We start from the raw sequence: 16692 nt of genomic DNA, 5'->3' as shown, positions 1-16692 counted from the left end.
CACACACACACACACACACACACACACACACACACACACACACACACACACAATGTCACTGTCACTGGCAGGTCCCTGTCATTAAAACACCATCATACCGCATCAGTAATTACACAGGAAATTGTCGGTGAAATTGAAAAAGTTTTGGCTGGCGTTGCACATCTCCATCTCTCTCCATCTTTCTCTGTCTCTCTCTCTCCTCTCCTCCCCCCTTCTGTCTTTCTCTCACCCTGCGCTTCCTCGTCAGGATGTGGCAGAAGAGTGTGAAAGGGAATGATCTCAAACCCATCATTGGTTTTAGATGTACTCTTCATTCGTTTTTTCCCCTCTGTGACAAAGTCATTTCAGCTGCTTGCTACACCTGCTCCGCCGTAGTGAAGCACTTGACTCATTTCATCTGTCTTTTGTATTCAGTTCAACTTGGGGGAAAAAAAATGAAATGCTGAGAAGTAATAGCTGCAGTCAGGCTATTCTTCAGCAATTATCAAAGGATTTTATCTCCCGGTGTCCAAAGATATCACAGAACGTCTCTTTTGGGTATCGTGTAGGAAGCAACTAGCATAGGTCTTTTATTGTTTAATATAAGTTTAATTAAGTTTCATTTCTGAGACGATAAATCCTGCTTATATTTGGTTATGCTCTGTATTTAATCTAATTTGTTAACACAACCAGTGAGTGTATTGTCTTCCTGATTGGTTGGCTCAACTCTGTGTTTTACTACTACAGATTTTTTCCCAATATTTTGTCAGAGTGCAACACTCAGATTGACCTTTTCGTTGATGTTGTTAGGTAGTTTCTAGCATTAAGTGTGATGTACCTCGTTGTTCTCCTGACTCGTCACGAGGTGAAACATTTATTTTTGAGCAAAATGCGTGTGAAAGTTATCAGATTTCACTGTCTTTCATTTTAATGCTAGGAGCATTAAGTTTTGTTGCTTAAAATTCTGCACACTAAAGACACACGGCTCTATAAAAATACAAAGGTCCCTCTCGTCAGGTCAGTGGGTGTACGTGCAAAAGAGTCACATAAGGATCAGATTTTATAAGATCCTCATCCTACATTTTACTTTTGTTTAAATTTTAAACTCATATCAAACCGCTCCACTGATTGAACCTCACAGTGGGAAAGATACTGTATACAGACCTGTGATCCTTCACTGATACATAATGATTGTTACAGATAGCAGCAAATGAAACAGTAAATTAGAAGCCCAATTAACATTTTGGTGGCCTCCGAGGGTTTAGAGAGGTCCCGAAGGGAGGAAGAAAGGTGGGAGGAGGTGTAGGGACGTTGTGGAAAAGCCCTGCTGGGCTCGCTAATGTGAGGATGAGGAATTGAATGTGTGGGGCCCTAGACAGCCGTGAGGGGTCCCATCTTTGCTTGGCTTTTATTGTCTGAGTGCATTTTTAAAACCGTGACGTCTCTCGTGGCCTGACCGTGATAAGGAGCTGGTAGATGAGTTAGCCTGTTTGACCTTGTAATACAAGCCGGGCTTATGAAATATATAGGATGCAGCCATAGAGCAATATTGAGTATTGAAGCATTAATGAAGCAGCTAGGTGACTGACAGTTCTTGCCCAAAGAAAATGTATCAGTTTTATAGATGTAGCATGTTAAATGGCAGCTATGTTTCTCACTTAATGCAGTATTATCCCCATCAAGGCTGCTTCTCAAATGCATGTAAATGAGCAGGGAGTAAATGATCTATCAAATGCCACTCATCTACCATTCAGACAGAGATAGATAATAGAGGGGGGATAATTATAGATGGGAAATAGTGGTAAAAATATTCTAATGATATTGCACCGTGAGTCCTGGGCTGTCAATTAATGATGTCTATTTGACTACTCTGCAGCTGTTTATGCAAGCTGCGAAACTTCTTTACTCTAATTTTTAAGAAATCGTTTTTATCGCTCACAAAGAGGAGGATTTTTTTTCCCACTCTCTTTTTTTCTCATTAAAGTCACAGTGGCATCTAAAACGGCCTAATTGATATGTAGCCTCTGAATCCTGCACGTCGCCGTGACTGTGGGGCTGGTTTTGTTTATTGAATGCCGCACCATTCATGTTTCAATCTACCTGTTAAAGCAGTGTTTCCAATTCAAGGCGACGGCGGCTTTGAGGACGACACGCTCGCTGTCAGTGGCAGGAAGGTTTGCGACCTTGTAAAAGTGAAGTGAGAGACGAAGGAGGAGGGAGAGGCATTAATGATGATAACTGGGCCTCCCTGGCAGAATAAGAATCCAAATAGCACCAGTGATCCAAATACAGACCCTGCACCCCCCACAACTCTTAACGCACACAAAGAAGCGCATTTAAATCTCCTCTAACGAAGCGCCTCTCAATTACACCTCTCCCATTACCATACGGTCTTTGGGAGGAGGAATATGGAAATGGCTTAAATAAAGGGGGGAGAGAGAGGGGAGAAGCAGAAAGTGGCAGAGAAGGGGTGATGTAGCCGATGAGCATCAGTATGGCTGATTCCCATGGTGAGTGCATGGGTGGGGGAGGAAGTTGAAACAGCGTTGGACTAATTAATACAGTGTATAGTAGGAGGGCTGGTGTGGGCTTTCACTAACTGTGACACCTGCTGACTCCTAAACGCACGTTGTGTTGTTTTAATATGACAATTACGCCATTACCATATCTGAGAGATAGCATGGCCCCCCTAGGAATCCACCCGCGCTCTCTTTAGAACCTTTTAGCTCCGCTTCAAATTTTATCTATTTATGCTCCCGCTTTCGAATAAGAAATCAGCTCACTTTTGGTATTAAATGCATTTTTTAACAGCATCATTTGTGTTAATTTAGGAGCATGAGACAGTTTAAAGTTCTTTTTTTTGTCCGTATGCCAATGAAAAGTCAACAGATGGCCGTGATTTGCCTGTGAATGTGTTATTGTTTTGCTTATGAGGCTGATAAGAAAGTAATCACAGCAATTTTTGACAGTTTTTTGGATAAAATATGAAAATGACAACTAAGGTCAGTTCCTGTAGACACTTTATAAAGCACATGCTGCTAGTACGTGGTTGGACACCCTTTTGCCTGCAGAAGTACCCCAATTCTTTATGGTACAGATTCAACAAGGTGCTGGAAGCATTCCTCAGAGATTTTGGTCCATATTAACATGACAGCGTCACACGGTTGCTGCAGATTTGTCAGCCTTAAGCCTATTATGTTAGTCTCCTGTTCCACCACAGCCAAGGTGCTCCATTGGATTGAGATCTGATGACTGTGGAGTCCATTTGAGTGCAGTGAACTTACTGCCATGTTAAAGAAACTAGTGTGATATTGAGTGAGCTCTGTTACATGGTGCATTTTCCCATTGGAAGCAGCCATCACATCATGCGTTCAATGTGGTCATAAAGGGATGGACATGGTCAGCAACAATACTCAGGTGGGCTGTGGTGTTTTAAGAAAATGTCCCTCACATTATTGCACTGCCACCGGCAACGTGTACCATTGAAGATCAAAAAATGGATCCAGGTTTTCATGATGTTTACACCAAATTCTGAACCTACCATGAAAATGTTGCCTCAGCTTCCTGTTCTTAGCTGACAGGTCTAGTGTGGTCTTCTGCTGCTTTAGTCCTTCTGCTTCAAGGTTTAACATGTTGGGCATTCAAAAAAGCGATCTGTATGCCTTAGTTGTAATTAGAGGCTGAGTTACGTTCGCCTTCCTTTCAGCGTGGCTGTTCTATTCCAACTGCTGGCATCACCCAGTCATTTTCACCCAGAGATCTGGTGCTTAATAGATATTTTCTTTTTTTGGACCATTCTCTGTAAACCCTAGAGATGGCTGTGTGGGGAAATCCCAGAAGATCAGCAGTCTGTGAAATACTCACACCAAACAGCGTTTTTGTCTGAAAACGCTCCGCGTCCACACTAGCGTTTTCAGACGTTTTCACAGAGTTGTGCGTCCACATTGAAACGGACGAAAACGCTTAGGCTCCAGTATTGCGCATGCGTGAAATGCAAGAAGATTCAGCCTGCCTCATTTCTGTCTGCCGCTTATTTACTTTCCAGCTCGTTGAAACGTCGCGGTAAAATGACGAGGAAAAGCACAGAGTTTTTATAAATGGACTAACAATGAGGTGGAGTTGTTGCTGCGAGTAATACAAAAGTACAAAGTTGCAAAAGCAAGTGAGAATTAAAGACTTCGAAGGAAAGCTATCTGAAGCATGTACAAACTGATATTAATCTTTAATATGGCTGTCAAATTAAGAGCAAACAAAACAACTGCTGTATAAACCCTCCGCTGTCTTTGTTTAATTGGTCACATGACTGCATCACATGACTAACATGCGTCATCGTTTTCGAAAGTCTCCGTTTTTGCTGTCCACACTGCGACGCATAAGCACCGTCTTCAAATGTATGCATTCTTGAGAGCGTTTTCAAAACGCTGCGTTTTCATTCAGGGAAAACGGTGTCTCAGTGTGGACCGGAGGCCAAAACGGAGAGAAAACGATGCGTTTTCAAACAAAACGCATTAGTGTGGACGTAGCCAAAGGCACTTAAATCACCTTTGTTCTTCATTCCGATGCTCAGTTTGAATTTCGCAGGTTGTCTCGACCATATCTAAGTGCCTTGTGATTGGCTAATTAGATATTTGCTTTGGCGAGCAGTTGACCGCGTGGAGGTAATAAAGTGGCTCCTGAGTGCTCGTCTGTAAAGTGTTCTGCAATCCACTGGCCAAACAGACATTTCTTTATTTGTTAGTGCTCTGGGTCAACGCTCTCAAAATGTGTTTCATTCATTCTTTTGTTGAGACTGCATCCAAAACATGGTCTTGAGCCTCATGAAGAGCCCTCATTGTTCACTGCTGGCTGGTCCTTATGTGTTTTGTACAGCATAAACAGACACCAGTGAGGGCCCGCACTGTATTTTTTTTTTTTTCTAGGCCGCAGTGGAGCCAGGCTGGACTATGGCCCCCATGATGGAGAGAGGTGTCTCTGCAAAAGTGAAAACAAATTCTCTCCTTGGCTGGTGTGAGCTATGGTACTGTGAGGCTTTATTGTCCCAGCCAAGGTGATAAGGGAGAGTAATTGCGTATTATACTGTCCGAGAATGTCAGGTCCAAACTGAGCACGAGTGCCCCATCCATCAACACATGATTGTGTGCGAAAGTGTGCTCTACACCGCACATGCTTGCTTGCATGATGCATTAAATGCGCGAGCGTTTGTGTGTGTTTACGGATTCATGTCTGTATATTCGAACTTGTGTAGCAGTGTCAGAGATTTATTGTTTTTATTTTGGCTCAAACTGGCCTTTCTATATGTCTGTATTCCATATGTATGTATGTGCATGTTTGTCTTAATCATTCAGAGCTTCACTTATGTGTGTGAGTGTGTTTGTGTGTGTCTATGGGCAGGTTTAGATAGAGCCTGGGAGCAGGTCAGGCAGCGTCATTAATCAGCAGAGGTTTGTGTGTTACTCTCTGGGCTGACATAGTTACATCGTATACCCTGCAGTAGCTCCCTGCCCTATCTGACTGGCCAGAGACCCACAAATTCAGGCACACACAGCATACAACACTAATCCTATATAGCTTTCATACAGCTGCAAATGATACATACTGAATAACAGATGCCTTCAGACATATCTTTGTAATGCAGTCAATGGGCCTCTAGATGCACAGTGGTCTCGTAGCAGGCGCTGTCCCCAGCACCGTTACACAAACAGCTGAAAAACTATAAGAAAAGAAAGTAGCAGAGCAAAATATAAAGGCGTGAAAGAATATCAAACATATCTACAAAATGTAAATATTGTTTCTGTAACAAGTGTGTTTGCTGTTCATGAAAGAGTCTTTAGTCATGTGCTGCTTGTAGTCCAAACATGGCTCCTCTCTCCCAGCTTGATTTTTTTTTATTGCGTGTTACTGTGTGAAGTGTGCCCATGTGTGTCTGTGTGTCATTACATCATTACAGATAAAGAAAATGTTAGTACAGCAAACCTTTTTTGGGAATGTTGCCAAGTGTTGATCTTGTGTTTTCTCCTTCATGACTCTCATCTTTAATTCCAACGTTTGTTTTTGTTAATTCCAAAATGGAATTAAGCCTTTTTATCTTTGTTTGTCTCACTTAGATCCAACTGTGCAGAGAATATCCGAAAGCACATACTCCATACGGGAAAACACGAGGGCGTGAAGATGTACAACTGCCCCAAATGTGACTATGCCACCAACTCTCCGATGGAGTTCCGCAACCACCTGAAGGACAATCACCCTGATATTGAGAACCCAGACCTCGCCTACCTGCACGCAGGTAATGTGCTGCTAAAAGAAATAGAAAGTGTTTCACAGATGTCTCCATATCATCAAGGATATACTAATGCACCATGGCAGCTAGCCTGACATCCGTCTGTACCCCCTACTTTGGTCCGTAGTGCCCCCTTCACAGCATCTGAAATGTCCGTGCCCCGTAAACAAAAACACAAAAAGAAGGACTTCTAAGAACATACTGTCCCTACATTTAAAAACAACAGTGCCTTTTTTCTTTCTTTGGTGATGTGCAGCTCCACTTGCTTACCTGAAAGTTAAAGGATGTTTTTTTGTTATTTTTATGTATTAAGTATTAATCCATTCCAATGAATCTATAAAGCTCTTTTTAAAAACACAAGTTTAACAAAGTGCTATACAAAGTACCAAAACAGAAAACAATAATAGAATAGAAGGTAAAAAAAACACAGTTTTAACTCATTCTGAGTTAAAAGTCAAGAAATAAAAATTCATTTTAAGACTTTAAAAACAGGCAATGTGGGGGCATCCAAACCTGGGCAGAGAGGTCACGGGGCTACCATTAAGCATGTGGATGCATTTGTTGAACACGGAGCTTAAGCATGTGATACACAAGTCAGAAAATAGGTTAAAAATAAAAAGATGCCACAGCATTATGTTTTATGGAAATTTAATTCATTTTCTCTGGTTTTAACCCATGATAAAAATCACAGGTCGTCTTATTATTCTTGTGCCATTATTTCACCCTATTTGTCTTTTGAATCCATATCTATGAATCCTTCTAACCAGCTCCTGGATGGAAACAAAGAGATACATTACAAATGAAAGGAAAAACCAGCAGAGGGTCTTAGTGCCACCGAAACACCTTCAGTGTGACTTGACAGTGATTCACCATGTCTTTGGAATAGGGGTCGAAAACCAGTTTTCAATTAAATTCAGTTTTTTCATATAGCACCAAATCACAACAGTCATCTCAAGCTGCTTTATATTGTAAGTTAAAGACCCTACAGGAATACAGAGAAAACCCCAACAATCAAACGACTCCTGATAAGCAAACACGTGGTAACAGTGGGAAGGAAAAACTGCCTTTTAACAGGAAGAAAGGTCTGGCACAACCAGCTTTGGGAGTGACAGCTATCTGCTGTGACTGGTTGGGGATGAGGAGACACAGATATTGATCTTTGTAAACATCTTTTTCCAAAAGATGTTTTATCATTCGGTGTTATGACGATGATGAAGAGAATTTCAAAACTCTTTTATAGGCATTCGACTGTTGAGTTCAATCACTGCAAAGGCCATAGCACATGATTCACATCATGAATCATGTGCTTCCTAACATGCCTTTCTGTTCTTCTGCTTTCCATGTTAATGTGCACTCACTCACACACACACAATCACACACAAACACACAAATTTGTAAATGAAAATTTGAAGTCATTCTGCTGAATTAAACCACCTAGTTTCCTCTATAGCACCTGTCTATGCTCTTTTATTTCACGGAGGTCTGATCTTCCAGCCTCTTTGAGTGCTTTTTTTGTCGGTGGATCGAGTCTTCTTATTCAGTGCTGATGGAGGGCACCCAGCCACAAAAAGGCAGCGCTCAAAGATTGCTGCTGTAGCCATCCCTGCCAATCACTCAGGCCATAGTGACAGATGAAATCTTGTTCCTCCTCTATTGGTTCCTTTGTATCCCAGTGTTCTTTCTTTTGTCCTTGAACGCCACCAAATCCAATCGGCAGAGTGCTTGTCCTTCAGAGGAGCAGAGAAGACAGCCTTTATCCTGTTATCCCTCTGACCTTACATAAAGGCACTAGAGTTGGAGGAGAGCACCATGGGAGAAAAGGCCAGTCAGGGACATGCTGGCTTTCTGGCGACGCCGTGGTGTATTTCCTAGTGAATTTGAGTGGATTTGGATGGTGTCCTTGAAAAGTTTGTAGTTATGAATTTCTGAAACAGGCTTATTCTTCCCATGATTTCCATTTGTCAAATTTAAGGACAAACTTCTGTCTTTGATTCTCTTTTTCTTCCACCTCCTAACCTCCCTATTCAACCTTTTACCTTCAGCTGCTTTCAAACACGCCTCCCTCAATATGCTCTGTACCCTCTCACCTTTAACCAAAGCATGCCTTTATGTCTCTTCTTACCCTTTCACCCCAGAATCCCCTCACCTCTGTTTGTCCTCATGCATGGCTGACCTTTGGTGGAGAAGACTTTTTCACAGTTTAATTTTATGTCCTTGTCTCTCTTCAAATGACCTGGTGAGCCATATGAGAACACAACGTTTATGCCAAGTAAAGGACATTTCTCTCTATGTGTCCAAGCCGGTGCTATAGCAGGCTTCATACAGTGTGGGTTTCGGATTTCAGAGTTGCTGGAGGTCAGATCTTGTCTGGAATGTGCGTCGCCTTTCAGTCATCTGGAGGGAACACATCCTCCTCTTTCAGTCAAGTTAAGCAGCATATTTTCAAGATGTCATCGTTACACTCTCATTCATATTCAGCTCACGGCACACCACAGATGTGAACCAAAGAATGACAGAAAAATATTTAAAAATGCATCTGATGGTGTTTCGTACCCCAGAAAAAAAAGTCTTCCATTGCAAAGTTTTTTGAAGGAAACTTCCAATCCCACTCTGCCATCATAAATCTATTACCGTTTTATGAAACATGGCCCTCTGATAGAGACGCATAAATACGGCATTGTAGGAGTTCGGGAAAATCAACAACTCTTTACCTGACCAAAGCCCTCAGACTATAGAGGGATTTGAAAGGGCACTGAAAGCACACTTGTGATCTCTCAGTCTTTCAAAAGAGGGGAAAAGGAGGTGGTAGCAGAAGGAGCAATTCTTCATCTAAGTAGACAGAACGAGACCAAAAGAAAGAGACAGGGAAGAAAAGATTAAGAAGGTAGATGTTGAATTAACCTGCTTGTGATTGCTCTCTGTCAGAGTGGCACCAGGGCCAGCAGCGAGAGGCAAATCGTCTGTGATGGCCCTTCCTGCTGTTCTCTCTTTGAAAGACACAGATCAAACGCACCCTAGTCACGGGCCCTTGTAGCCCCTCGCGCCGGATTGATTGACACCCGAACGTCTCCTCCGCTGCTCTGTCTTTCCATATCACTCTCTCTTTCTCCTCCCCCCCTTCTTTATTCAGCGTCGCACTTCGAATTAGAGCCCTTCTCGAGGATGAAAGCAGAGGTCCTTTGCAAACCAAGGAAGAGAGGGAATTAGACCCAGCTAGTGATGGAGGGGAATGATGATTAGAATTTGAGGGGAAGAAAGAAGGAAGGAAGAAAGGAAGGTTAGATGTGCGATGTGCAAATGTTGCTGATAGGACACATTTTAATAAAACGGTAATGACAATTGTCTTCCTTGCGTGATATGCGCAGAGATATGCCAGAAAGAAGTGGCGACGCCTGTGTGATCTAAGCGTAGATAGCAGCGGAGCAGAACTGGAGCTACAGGTACTGGAGCTACAAGAGTGCTGCGACTTTGCTAAATCACCCCTTGACTAGAACTTTCTTTTAGTTAAAATTCAGCAAGTATGGCATGTCTGCTTCAGCTTTGGGAGATGGTATATTCTCTTCTTTTTTTTTGCTATTTCCCTCCAGCGAGGTCAGCTGTGTTTGCCGGGCATTGGCTTTGTTAAAACAGCCTCATGTCTAGTCCAGCACCGAAAATCCACATTTAACACGCACACATGCACGCACAGGTGAGATGTCGCCATTAGCTTTGTCAGAGCGTCTTCATCCCACTATTTTTAATTGTGAAATATTTTCCTAATTTTCAACCAAGGTTGTAATTGCACATCCTGGGGGCATAGAGATCAAATGCTTTGTAATTAGCTAACAGCGACTGAGGATCTGCTGCTTAGTGCCTAAAAAGACAAAATAAATAAATAAACTTCTTCAAGGCATTGTTGCTGCTTTATGCAGATTCTATTTTCCTTAATAATGCATGATGGATGGCTACTGTAGAGGGCTAGAGGAGGCCTGGCCTTGTAAGTGATGATCTTAATACACAGTTATAACCACAGGCAAATTCATTTGTTTGCATATATTTTTCCTTATTAAACAAATCTGTAAACAAATATGGGTTTCGATGGCTTTTACTTAAGTTATGCATCCGTGCTCCTCCCTGGCTACCCTTCCTCGCTTTCACCTTCTGTTCCTCGTGTAATGAAACATTACTCTCGTGAGTTTCTACTTGCCTATTGTGTTACCGCGGCGTGTTGGATTGTGGAGGACAGGTGTGTATGTCATGCAAATGTGTCCTGGTATCCCAGCGCATATGACATTGTGTCGACGTTGTGAGAGAAGCCACAGACACCGGTGATAAAATCAACATCTGTTTCTAATAACCGTGTGTTATATGTGACACTTTTCTATGTGGAATAGGATATGTGTCGGCGATGGAGGGGGGAGACAAAAACACGCAGTCCGTCACTGTTTTTTTATTTTTTTTATTTAAACACCAATAGGACATCAAGTCTTCATTGTTCGTGATAAACTCGTGTCTTTGTGTCACCGTCCTTATGTTGCATTCATTTGATAGACGTTAATGAAAAAAGTGACTCTTTTCAGCACTGTGGAAAATTAAGAAAAAAGGGAAAGACTAAATGTGCTGATGCTGTCTCAGGGGTGATTTAGTTATATTGAGCTAATGCTTAAAAAAAACTTAACAATGAGGGATTTGAAGATTTAATTGGTAACAAGAAAAGTATAAAAATCATTTCACCAAAGAAGGAAAGAGAAAAACTGGATCGAAATAGGTTGGAATTTTTGACTTATAATCTAGTAAAAATACACCATAAGCAATATTTCTGCCGTCCATATGTGGCTTTATGAGTGAATATGGATTGTACGTACAGTATCTCAGTTTTTATAACACTCCCACTTAGTTACATTAACAAATCTAATTAAGGAATATTCTTCATTTATAATTTGAAACTGTCTTGACAAGAAGAGACGAGATCTCGTATCTCACTGGGTACTTTCTGGCAAAATAAAGGGTTAAATAAATATTAATTAGATTCGAGCCTTAAATACCACACTTTAAAGCAGCCGATCGATGTTTAATAGATTCTTCTTTACATCCACACACCCGTTACGCTGTCTTCTTTGAGATATTATAACTGAAAAGCAGCTGCTCACTGCCAGTGCCCCAGGAGACAAGCAGCAACTGATGTGGGGGTTAGCAAAGCACAACCATCAGTTGCATGAATCTCAGAAAACCAATACAGGGCCGGTCTGGGCCGAGCAAGCAGCAATTCCTGCATAATGACCTGCTCCAATGAGCGTGAAAACTTCCCCAACCGGCTGCATTTATCACACATAAGCTACAACAAACGGCCTTTTGTTTCATCCACTTCTTCCATTCCCTTCCTCTTGGTGCCAATCTCAGAGCCTCCTCTCTGCCATTTAGTGGCCGTTTAGAGTTTTTACTGACAAGTTCCATACACTTGGTTTGGGCACACAGAAGCAGGATGTTTCTGACTGCCACACGCGTGACATTATTTCTGCATTTTCTATTTGTTTTGGCCGTGGCAGTCGTGATTTTTTCACTCGGGTAAATCCTGACTAGGAGTGTTGTCATCGACCTCTGTATGAGCCCGTGGATAGGTTTGAAGCAGATTGATGACACACGATATAGTAGACTCCCCGGTGTTGCAGCACCACAGTTAGTGTAGGTGAGTGCTTATGTTGCACTGTTCTAAAATGTTGCAGATGGCGTATGTAGGACACTTGCACAGTGTGATAGCAAGACAGAGGAGTGAAAACTGTAAGGATCTGCACAGGTTTCTAGAAAACAAAAGCGTTATTTTCATCATGGTCTTTGGAGGTTATTACCAGACCACTGATTGTGTTCAGTGATGCTGAGCTTGATTCAGTAGTTAATAAGATTTTTGTCTTTAAGATTATGGCAATATTTCATGGAAAACACCAGTTTTGTTTCGATGCACCAGTCCTGTTGCAAACTCCTGCTGTTCAAATACCCTAATTGCGGTGTGCCTGTGCACAGAACTATTTAAATAGTTTTCATTTTAATCAGGAAATTAGCTGAAAAGTATCTGCTGTTTGTTTGTTTTTGCAAAAAGACTTTGAGTGTGCTTTTATACAAGTGCTAGATTTTGGCAGGAAGGCAAATAGACACACACAGACATCCCGCGTGAGTGACATGAGGCAGGGATGCTCCGAGGCAGGCCTGCTCCTCAAGTATGGGACAGTGAATATGGGACCAGACAGGCCGCCGGCTCCTATAAAACCTCATCCATAATTCAGTCTTCCTTCTCCTTCAATTCAGACACACTGTACACACATCCAGCTGCTGCTAGTAGCTAACCTGCCTGAGATGAGGTACAATGGGGGAAAAAAGTAGTAGTTATTGGCAAGAACGACAAATTTAAAAAAAAAAAAGTTAAAAGGAAAAGAAAGAAAGGAAGGAAGGAAGGAACTGTTAAGAGAGCGTGTTGAGAGATAAAGCCAGACTCCTGATTTTTACTTTCAGTCCTGCTTTGCCCCATCTTGACCTTTACTGAATCAACACCGCTCCACAGTACCATAACATGTTTTCCCTCATCTGCAACCTCATTGGCTGAAGTGCACTTCTGAGATCTCCACTGTGACCTTTGCCCTCTCTGCTGCACCAAGGACCCTTGTCTTCCTCCTTCGCCCCTCTGTCCTCCTTGTGTCGTCTGTTTGGTGGCTCTCCAAACGTCTCAGCATCTCTAATTACCAACAGGCTCAACTTTCCCAACTAAACAACCAATTATCAGCACTTTAGCCCAGCCCAGTCCCATGTTTCCTGATACAGTGGCCTATTAGGGCCCCTTATTTCTACCCCAGCATAATTGAATCCCCTGGCTTCTCATCAGTGGGCTAATTTAAGCCAATGTGCAGAGTTGGTAATCAGAGGGGCTGCCTATTAGACTATCAGACCCCAATTAAGTGGCCTCTTATTTCCAGCATAACAAGCCACTATCTGTACTGCTGTTATTGCATTTCCTTTTTAGTGCTCAGTTTTGTTTGTGTAAATCTGTGGTCTGTTTAGAGAAGAAAAAAACAAAGAGCAGAACAGGGGAATAAAGCGTTTCTGTGTGAAGTTGGCACTAATGCAGGTGGTCTTTTAAAGGATGACTTTTAGGACTAATTCACTGCTTTGGTTGTGCCATGTGCTGAGGATGAAGTCACCAGAGCCCCGTCATCATTTATACTGTCACTTCAGGCTCACCACATTGACTGCAGTCTTCTCTTGAATGATAGGTGTCGCCAGGAATAGAAGAGGCTGAAATGCGAAGTGATTTTTCAGCGTTTTCCCTAAAAAGTCTCCACTGTTTAAGCTGTTGCAGCATGTCTCTTTGTATGTACTGCTGATATATCATTGAAATGGTAGTTAAGACAGAGACGAACATGCATTCGTCTCGTAAAACCAGCTGCACCACACAAACCAGGTCCAAAAATCCAGAGGTGTGTAGCACGCTGAAACAACACCAAAGAGCAGCCTGCAGTTGTGACATCACTGTGGGCATGCATGGTTAGGCGTTTGGATGGCAGTCTAGAGAGCAAGTATCTGCCTGATTTCTTCAGTGTGATTGTTGTAGCTTTATGGTTGTATACTATTATTCGGAATATCCAGCATTTCATGTTTTTCACTGGTCCTACACTGAACCTATGGACGGCTTTGCTGACCAGCTTTGTCTACATGTTGTGACTGTGTTCTGTCACCAGGGGCAGTGTAGGGTGCTGTTGGCTTTTGTTGTTGTTCTTTTGAAGGACTGCACACAAGCCCATTTGTGTAGGTTGCATATCCCTTTTGTAGGCGCTGCATAGGTAAATACCTATGCACAAATGCAATACTGTAAAATAGGATTCAGATGTAGTTCGTTGGTATCAAAGGCATAAGTAGCCAAGGCAGGGAATTTTTCACAATGAAATCTCTTTTTGAAGCCTAGATACTAGCAGCAGTTCTTGCCAGAGGTATAGCATCAAGAAACTTTGGATCATTTAAAATCTAGAAGGGCATTTAGAGTCTACAGTCTTTCACCAAAGTCAATAGCTTGATCATTTTAATGGAACTGATCTGGCTCAGCTACAAACTGAGTTGATTGTTTTGTTCTAATCCTGTTGGATAGCAAAGAAAAACCAAAAAAGTAAAAATAAAACAAAACAGAAAAATAAAGGAGATTTATGGAAACCCACGCAGGTCCAAAAACAGTAATGCTTTCTTTTCCTGTCATAAGACAGTTCCTTGCCAGTCTGTGGCAGGGACCTTTTTTCACCACATCATTATGGATCAATGAAGTGCTCATACCACCAAAACCTTGTTAGAAGATTAATTGGCACCGAAGTCTTTAAGTTTTAAAAGAGAAACATTTAAACATCTATCTCCCACTGCCACTTGAGTCTGCCAAAATACCGATGCTACTTAATGCAACTTTAACTTGACAAATAGATCTGAAATGGAAAAAGTTCAGAGATGAATGCCTTCAACACCAGCACCTCTTTTTCTTCTCTCACGAGTATAGAATATCTCATTTTTCCCCCTTTTGTAGTTCTCCCTTTCTTTTTTTTTCTTTTTTTCCTGTCCTGTCGTGGTGACTGGTGCAGTTGAGGGGAGCCAGAGTGTGAAAGAGGCCCACAGAGGGCTGATGAGGACTGTCTTACCAAAGCGTGTCTCGAGACTAGGACTGTTTCTTTAGCATTTGTGTGGGAGTGTGTACATATGTGTGGTAGCCAGAATTAGTTTGCGCGTATGTCTTGAAGTGTAAGTGTGCACGTTTACTGTTGGTGTCGGCTCCCTATAGCCTAATTAAAGGGCGAGAAAAGCCACTCACAGGGAGATTAAACCTAAAAGGCTAAATTAGTACTCAAAAGGGGTGTGGCAAATTCACACATATGCACTGGCCAGGAAATCTCTTCTGACACATGTGGAGGGGAAAAAAGAGAAATGAAAGATTATAGAAAGAGAGAAAAACCTTTGTGTATCCATAGCAGATCTATGTGTTATGAATTTGTTAAGATGAGGAGCACTTTATTTGGGAGTTTGGGAGGCTGCTGGATTCTTGATGTGCTTGAATTGGCTAATCAGACCTGTTTATATTCTTTATTAATTTACTAACTCATTGTAAGTCACTGTGGATGAAAGTGTCTGCCGAGTCGATGTAATAATATTTTATGACTGTAGGGCCAGAAGTGCTTTTGAATGGGAAGCTCAATATCGCATCTAAATATGAAACTTGAGCTTAACTTGATTTTGTTGTTTTTTTTGGAGTCTAGCTTGAAGCTTAAACCTTGTCACAGACTTTGTGAAGTTCAAAGCATTGCTCTTATCACGTTTGAAAAATTCAGCATTATTCTAGCCTTCCAGAAACAAACCCCTGATTGCTACAGATATCACAGTGAACCCATTTATTTCCAGTAAAATTATGAATTCATCAAGAACAATTTATAATTTGGTTTATTTGTAAATTGCAGACAGACAAAACATATTTTAAAGATATTCAGTTAGATAAACTTGCCCTCAAGCAAGTTTATCTAAGTTTATCAAGTTTATCTCCTTAAAGAGAATAACTCATGTACTTAATATGTATATTAAATGGAAAAAACAACATACACAGCTATATACCGAGTAAGCAGGTGAAAAATGTTTAATGTCAAACTTAAAGCAGGTAAACTTGCATTTGCAATGTTGCTTGGCCACTTAGATTTGCCAAGTTTGCTTTGAAACCTTGCTTAAGCCTTCTAATTCATTGCTGATGATGTTCTGAATGTCAGTGACATTCTTCCTTAAAAACAATAAAGCAGAATCATGAGCATACAAAAAGTTGGATTTTACACAATTAAGTGTAGCCATCCATCCATTTTTTTCCCCCACTTATCTGGGGCTGGGTCGCGTGCACAGCTGCCTAAGCAGAGAAGCCCAGACCTCCATCTTCCAAGCCACCTCCTCTATCTCATCCGGGGGAACAACGAGGCGTTCCCAGGAAAGCCAAGCGTTATAATCCATACAGCATGTCCTGGGTCTACCCTGGAGCCTCCTCCTGGTAGAACATGCTGGGAACACCTCACCCAGGAGGTGCCCGGGAGGCATCCTTTGTCAGATGCCCAAACCCCCTCAGCTGTCTCCTTTCAAAAGCCAGTGTATAACCTACAATAAATAAGAATTTAGAAATGGCTTCAAATTTAGCCTTTTGTAATATCTGTAGGTCCTGATTTCGAGCATTGAGCGTCAGTGTTTGCAGTAGAGAAAATAAGATCTCTTTTTTCTTTACTTTTTAGATTCAGTGACTTCTAAAAACTAAAATGTTTGGAGGAGTGATTTGGTCATGTTACACTTCAAAACAGACCTGCACACATACACACACACAAACACACATCACATCATCGGTCACCCCATTTTATAAAACTCTCCCACAATCCAACAGTGTGCATTAACTCCCCAGGCTACGCTGATATCTCTTT

At 41.7% G+C, this 16692-nt stretch overlaps 1 protein-coding gene across 2 annotated transcripts in view; it reads left to right on the top strand.

The window, feature by feature from the left end:
* The window catches only part of znf407 (zinc finger protein 407), a 157316-nt gene that overhangs the window by 102212 nt on the left and 38412 nt on the right, over positions 1 to 16692 (top strand). For both annotated transcript variants that reach the window (XM_005743245.2, XM_013913384.1), the window contains exon 9: positions 6084 to 6262. In XM_005743245.2, the coding sequence (XP_005743302.1) occupies positions 6084 to 6262 (179 nt within the window). The remainder of the gene's footprint in view (positions 1 to 6083; positions 6263 to 16692) is intronic.

Source organism: Pundamilia nyererei, unplaced genomic scaffold (assembly GCF_000239375.1).
Source record: "Pundamilia nyererei isolate P.nyererei 1_Seehausen unplaced genomic scaffold, PunNye1.0 scaffold00129, whole genome shotgun sequence".
In the NCBI taxonomy this organism is placed as follows: Eukaryota; Metazoa; Chordata; class Actinopteri; order Cichliformes; family Cichlidae; genus Pundamilia; species Pundamilia nyererei.
The sequence above is the reverse complement of the archived record's forward strand: the minus strand, read 5'-3'. Positions and strand labels throughout refer to the sequence as shown.